Below are 6,000 nucleotides of genomic sequence, written 5' to 3' on the forward strand. Positions count from 1 at the left end.
AAGCCATGGCCGCTGAGCCTGCGCGTCCGAAGCCTGTGCTCCACAACGGGAGAGGCCACAACAGTGAGAGGCCCGCATACCGCAAAAAAAAAAAAAAAAAAAAAAAAAGTAACTTAAAATGGATCATAGATCTAAATATAAGAGCTAAAACTACAAATCTCTTAGAAGAAAACAAGGGGTAAATCTTTGTGACTTGGGTTAGGTAATGGTTTCTTCATTATGACCAAATGCACAAACAACCAAAGAAAAAATAGATAAAATAAAAAATTGTGCTTCAAAGGACACCATCAAGACAGCAAAAAGACACAGGAGAAAATATTTGAAAATCACATAACAGATAAGGGATAGAATATAAGAACTCACACAACTCTACGGTAAAAAAAAGGTAAATAACCCAATTTTAAAATGGGCAAATGACTTCAAGAGACATTTTTAAAAACTGGCCAATGAGCATATGAAAAGATACTCAGTTTCATTAGTCATTAAGGAAATGCAAATCCAAACCACAACCAGATACCACTTCGCATTCACTAGGATGGCCAGAATCAAAAAAACAGACAGCAGCAAGTGCTGGCAAGGATGTGGGGACATCAGACACTCACAGACTGCTGGTGGGTGTAACATAGTGCAACGGCCTTGAAAACAGCCTGGCAGTTCCTCAAAATGTTCAACACAGAGGTGCCATAAGACTCAGCAATTCCATTCCTAGATAGCTACCCAAGAGAAATGAAACCTTATGTCCACACAACACTTGTATGTGGATGTTCACAGTAGCATTATTTGTAACCCACTGTCCATCAGTCAACAGCAGATGAACAAACAAACAAAATGTGGTGTGTCCAAGCAGTGGAGTATTATTTAGCCACAAAATTATTATAAATATTATAAATAAGCCATAAAATTATTGATACATGCTATAACATGGATGAACCTTGAAAATACTATGTCAAATGAAAAAAGCCAGTCACCAAGGAACACATATTATGATTCCATTTATATAAAATGTCCAGTAGGCAAATCCATAGATAGAAAGTAGATCGCCACGTGCTAGAAGGAAGGGGAATGGGGAGTGACTGCTATGGGTGCAGAGTTGCTCTGGAAGATGATGAAAATGTTCAGAAATGGACTAAAAACCTTTGAATTGTATAATTTAAATCAGAGAATTGTCTGGTATGTTGATTATGTCTTCATAAATCTGTTTAAAAATAAACTGTGCAAAGCTTTTAAAGGTCGATCTCTTTTCTCTTATTAAAATCATCATCTAATCATCTATGGGCTTCCCTGGTGGCGCAGTGGTTGAGAATCTGCCTGCTAATGCAGGGGACACGGGTTCGAGCCCTGGTCTGGGAGGATGCCACATGCCGCGGAGCAACTGGGCCCATGAGCCACAACTACTGAGCCTGCGCGTCTGGAGCCTGTGGTCCACAACAAGAGAGGCTGCGATAGTGAGAGGCCCGTGCACCGTGATGAAGAGTGGCCCCCGCTTGCCACAACTAGAGAAAGCCCTTCCACAGAAACGAAGACCCAACACAGCAACAATAAATTAATTAATTAATAAACTCCTACCCCCAACATCTTCTTTAAAAAAAAAAAAACACGCATACACCCTTTTTAAAAAAAAAACAAACCATCATCTGATTATAAAGGCACGACAGCAGACACCAGAAGGCACACAGGAACCATGCATGCTGTCAAGTGCTCCTATCTGGAAAGGTAGAAGCCAGCTCTCTGTGTTGTCTGAGAACATCTCAGGAACTCAGTTTACAACTAAATCATGAAGTCCTGGGGACTGGCCCCCACCTCTACTCTTCGGGCTGCACTGGCCTCCGCAGAGGGGTGAGCTAATGTTCCTCATGGGGAGTCGGCCACCCACCTGGGGTCCGCAAGGAGGCGACGTCCCCCAAGCATTGGGGCGGTCTTTCAGTCATCTTGGTTACACGATGACAAGTGCTTGGGGGTGAGGGATGGAGTGCATATTGTCCTGCAATGAGCAGGACCAACAGATTGTTCCCCCCAAATGTAATGGGCCTCCTGAGAACCCCAAGGTACCGCGATCTCAGAAACCAGACCTGCGTATGTGGCCCCAAGTCCCCGGGTCCCTCTAGACCACCTGCAGCACCCACGCCACTGACCACCGCCCTGACCCTGACCTCGGTGCCTGGTCCACTAACACGTGAGAAACGACACTCCCGCTGCCGCTCCCCCTCACTCAGACCCCCGTGCCACCCACCCCACACGCGAGCAGCAATGGCCTGGAGCCAGGCTTGGGGCAGGTGTGGGGGACGTGACCGGCCCAAGCAAGGACACAGAGAGCCCAGCTGCAAAGCTGGAAGGAATTAACAAGGCCCACGGCCGAGAGACCCCACTTCCTCCAACACCCAACTCCAGGTCTCCTCTGGGCACTCGACGCATCTGCCCACCGACTCGGAGGCTCCTGCACTTTCTCCCTCTAGACACGAAAGGGGTGCAAGTCAGAACCACCCCTTCTGTTCCTGATGCCCTCCACTCTCCCCACCCCTCTCCTAGCAGCTTGGAACCATGGAACTACACTAGGAAATGCACTTAATTCATGGTCTCACCTCAGTCCTCAGCCCCGTGTTAACGTTTTTCTGAAAAAAGAAGATGCTTTCTTGTACAGCTGAACAGATCCAAACAAACTCCATTATATTTGCCCTGCCTCATCCATTATTATCAGTGCTTTTTAAGCACGCAGTGCTAAACTACGTTTCTCAAAGCGATCAATGGTAGTATTTGGGCGCAGAGAATACAAGGGCCACACCAGACCCCATGTCCCCAGGTGCGCTTTGCAGGCAGAGGCCACTCACCTCGCTGTTGCTATAGCGCGCCAGCTCCGAGATGAAGCGCATGTGGTCCTCCCGGATCTGTACCATCTGCTCGCAGATGTTGTACTGTGGGCTGCTGCTGGAGGACGTGCACGTCCATCTGGTGGTAAAGCGGAAGCATGCGTTACCTGACAGGCGACTGGCTGAGGGCACATGCACAGCAGGCCCACCTACCACCCCGGGAGCCCCGCTGCAGCCAAGAGGTAGAGGTGCAGAGGAAACGTGGAATTCTCTGCATGGAAACAGAGCCAGGCCTGCCTCATCTCCCTGTGTCAGAGCTGCGTCCTACCTTCTCACGTCTGTATTCTGGAAAAGGAACCGTAATTTCTCCTTAATCGGCAAACTACTTTCCACAAAGCTGAGAGGTGTTGCTGAAGTCAGGACACTGCAACACCCTTGCAGGGCCCCTTGACAGATTACTGCAGAGTAGGCAGGAACTAATATTTCCTTATTACTCACATATGAAAACATAGCTATAGTATAAAACAAGTCAGCCAAGGACTCAGGGACAAAAGTTATCCTTAATTAGAGAGTTGAAACTTGGAAATTAGACAGTGTTGCTATAGCTAACACACGTACACAACACACCATTTCAGCAGCAAACGGATACAGCCAATGTGGTGGGAAAATGTGTGTCAAGAATTAAACCTGGGCTTCCCTGGCGGCGCAGTGGTTGGGAGTCCGCCTGCCGATGCGGGGGACGTGGGCTCGTGCCCCAGTCCAGGAGGATCCCACGTGCCGTGGAGCGGCTGGGCCCGTGAGCCGTGGCCGCTGGGCCTGCGCGTCCGGAGCCTGTGCTCCGCGACGGGAGAGGCCACAGCGGCGAGAGGCCCGCGTACCGCAAAAAAAAAAAAAAATTTAAATCTGTTGGACTTCTTGGGCAGAAAGCATGGGCCTTGCTTTGGGCTCAGAGCAGTTCCCTTGGTTCCCTCACACTCAGCACCAACTCACACCATGTTTTAACAAGTTGGTCCCCTTTGCTAGAAGGAAAGGATTCAGATTACGAGTTTTCAAGGTGATCAGTACACTATCTCAAGCAGCATCACTTTTTAACTTTCTGATTTTACTACAGGATTACGTGATTACGGCATGAGCAAAGGCAGCTCCCTGAGTGTGCAGTAAGCACACAAGGCCCAGGCCTTCTGCCAGGGTCCACCTTAAACACACTGGCCTCCCCTGCAGGCCCCAGACAGCATGTCCACCTCAGGAGAGGCATGGAGCCCAGAGCCCGATGCCAACATCTGCCCACTCTGCGCCCACCCCCTGTGGCCAAAGGTGCTACGCCATTGGGCTGAGCTCTTGGAGCTGATTGTTGCACGCTCAGGCACCTGCCTTGGCGGCTGTGAAACACAGCATCTAATTGGTAATAATGGCCATCGACTTAAAACAGAGCATATTAAAAATAAAGAAAGTATGCAAAACTCCTTGTTTCCTGATTCTCTTACTGATTTTACAATGACGTATGATCTGGATCTGACTGTGTTTGTTAGGGTAGGAGGTGAGTTGTACATTGTTAACTTAAACTCAGGCATTTCCATTTATACCATGGAAATCAGCACACCCTCCAAATGAGAGCTCAAGTTGATGATGAAGTGAAGAGAGATTAGTGAATGTAATTTATAGGAAGGTGATCACATATCAGATTTAATGGCAGATGTGTTAGGAAACAAGCTGGCACAGAGGCTGGCAAACTACATACAACGTGGGCCCAATGCGAGCACCTTTTGCATGGCCATAGAGCCATACAAAACAGTTTTTACAGTTTTAAAGAGTCATTTAAAAACAACAACAAAAAAGAGTATGTGACACATGTGGCCAGAAAGGCCTAACGTGTTTACAATTTGGTCTTCACAGAAAAAGACTGTTTATCTTTGACTAGCCAGACTGAGGTGCAACTGTATTTTTCAAAACCATGGCTGAACGGAGACCACGTGTTTGGCAAAAGTCAACTAAAGCACCCTATGAAACTCAAGTGGATATGTGGAAGCTACAATAAAAAGTACTGTGTATTTATTATCATTTCTAGCTGTAAGCTGCAGATGCTTTACGACAGGGATTGGCCATCTTTCTCAGGACAGGTCCAGAAAGCAAATGCTTTAGGATTTGGGGGCTACACGGTCTCTGTCACACATCAGCCATAGAGCCATCATCTTAAAAAAAACTCTTTAAAACTGTAAAGACCATTCTCAACCACAGAGACCTTGGGCCTGGCCTGGTTGGGCCCTTGGGTGATAGCTCTGTACCCTCTGTAAGTTACACGTGAATATCCAGCCGCTCCCCAGCAGGCTGCTGTTAAGCTTTTATAAACACCCAGAGCATTTGGTTATACTTCCGTACTTGTGGCCAGCACTAACAGAACTCTTTGGGATGATGGAAAAGTTCTATATCTGTGCTGACCAAAACAGTAGACCCTAACTATTAAATATCTGAAATGTGGCTATCCCACTAAGGAAATAAATTGCATTTGTAAATGAATTTAAATGTAAACATCCACTCATGGAAAAGGCTACCATATCACGCATTCGGTTCCACGTGGTTGAAAATGTCAAAGGTGGCATCTCTGGATAGATAAGTGGAGTTTTAGGAACCACAGTGAGAACACTGCAGAATGCTCTAACTGGACAGCTCACTCTGCCTACCGAGATTTATTTTCCTCATAGTGGGCGCTGGTCTTGATATATCTTGCCAGTTCTATTTGCATGTCCCCGAACAGCGGAACCACCTGGAGCTGCTATATTCAAAGAATAAAAAAACCCAGGGTCATTAAACATGTTTAGTCACCAAATACAATCGCAAGAAGAATGAATAATGCTAATAATTACTGTGGGTTGAATGCTATCTCTGCAAATCACTTACTGCAAAAAAGTTGTAAACAACTTCTACGTTCACTTTAAGAAGAACAAAATAAAAGTTAAAAACCAACTCTCATAAAACCAATTAAATATTAAAATTAGGGCTTCCCTAGTGGCACAGTGGTCGGGAGTCCGCCTGACGATGCAGGGTACATGGGTTTGTGCCCCGGTCCGGGAGGATCCCACATGCCGCGGAGGGTCTGGGCCCGTGAGCCACGGCCGCTGAGCCTGCGCGTCCGGAGTCTGTGCTCCGCAACGGGAGAGACCACAACAGTGAGAGGCCCGCGTACAGCAAAAAAAAAAAA

The 6,000-nt window shown here is 47.0% G+C and overlaps 1 protein-coding gene across 2 annotated transcripts in view; it reads right to left on the reverse strand.

The window, feature by feature from the left end:
- CYFIP1 (cytoplasmic FMR1 interacting protein 1) overlaps positions 1-6,000 on the reverse strand; it is a 94,216-nt gene that overhangs the window by 48,259 nt on the left and 39,957 nt on the right. Inside the window, exons 10-11 of one of the 2 annotated variants that reach the window (XM_024747278.1) lie at positions 5,483-5,571; positions 2,826-2,943 (exon numbers count right to left, since the gene is read on the reverse strand). In XM_024747278.1, the coding sequence (XP_024603046.1) occupies positions 2,826-2,943; positions 5,483-5,571 (207 nt within the window). Of the gene's footprint in view, positions 1-2,825; positions 2,944-5,482; positions 5,575-6,000 lie in introns of both variants that reach the window. The other variant, XM_024747277.1, reaches the window with a different exon arrangement.

This window comes from Neophocaena asiaeorientalis, unplaced genomic scaffold, assembly GCF_003031525.2.
Source record: "Neophocaena asiaeorientalis asiaeorientalis breed wild unplaced genomic scaffold, Neophocaena_asiaeorientalis_V1.1 scaffold236, whole genome shotgun sequence".
Lineage (NCBI taxonomy): Eukaryota > Metazoa > Chordata > Mammalia > Artiodactyla > Phocoenidae > Neophocaena > Neophocaena asiaeorientalis.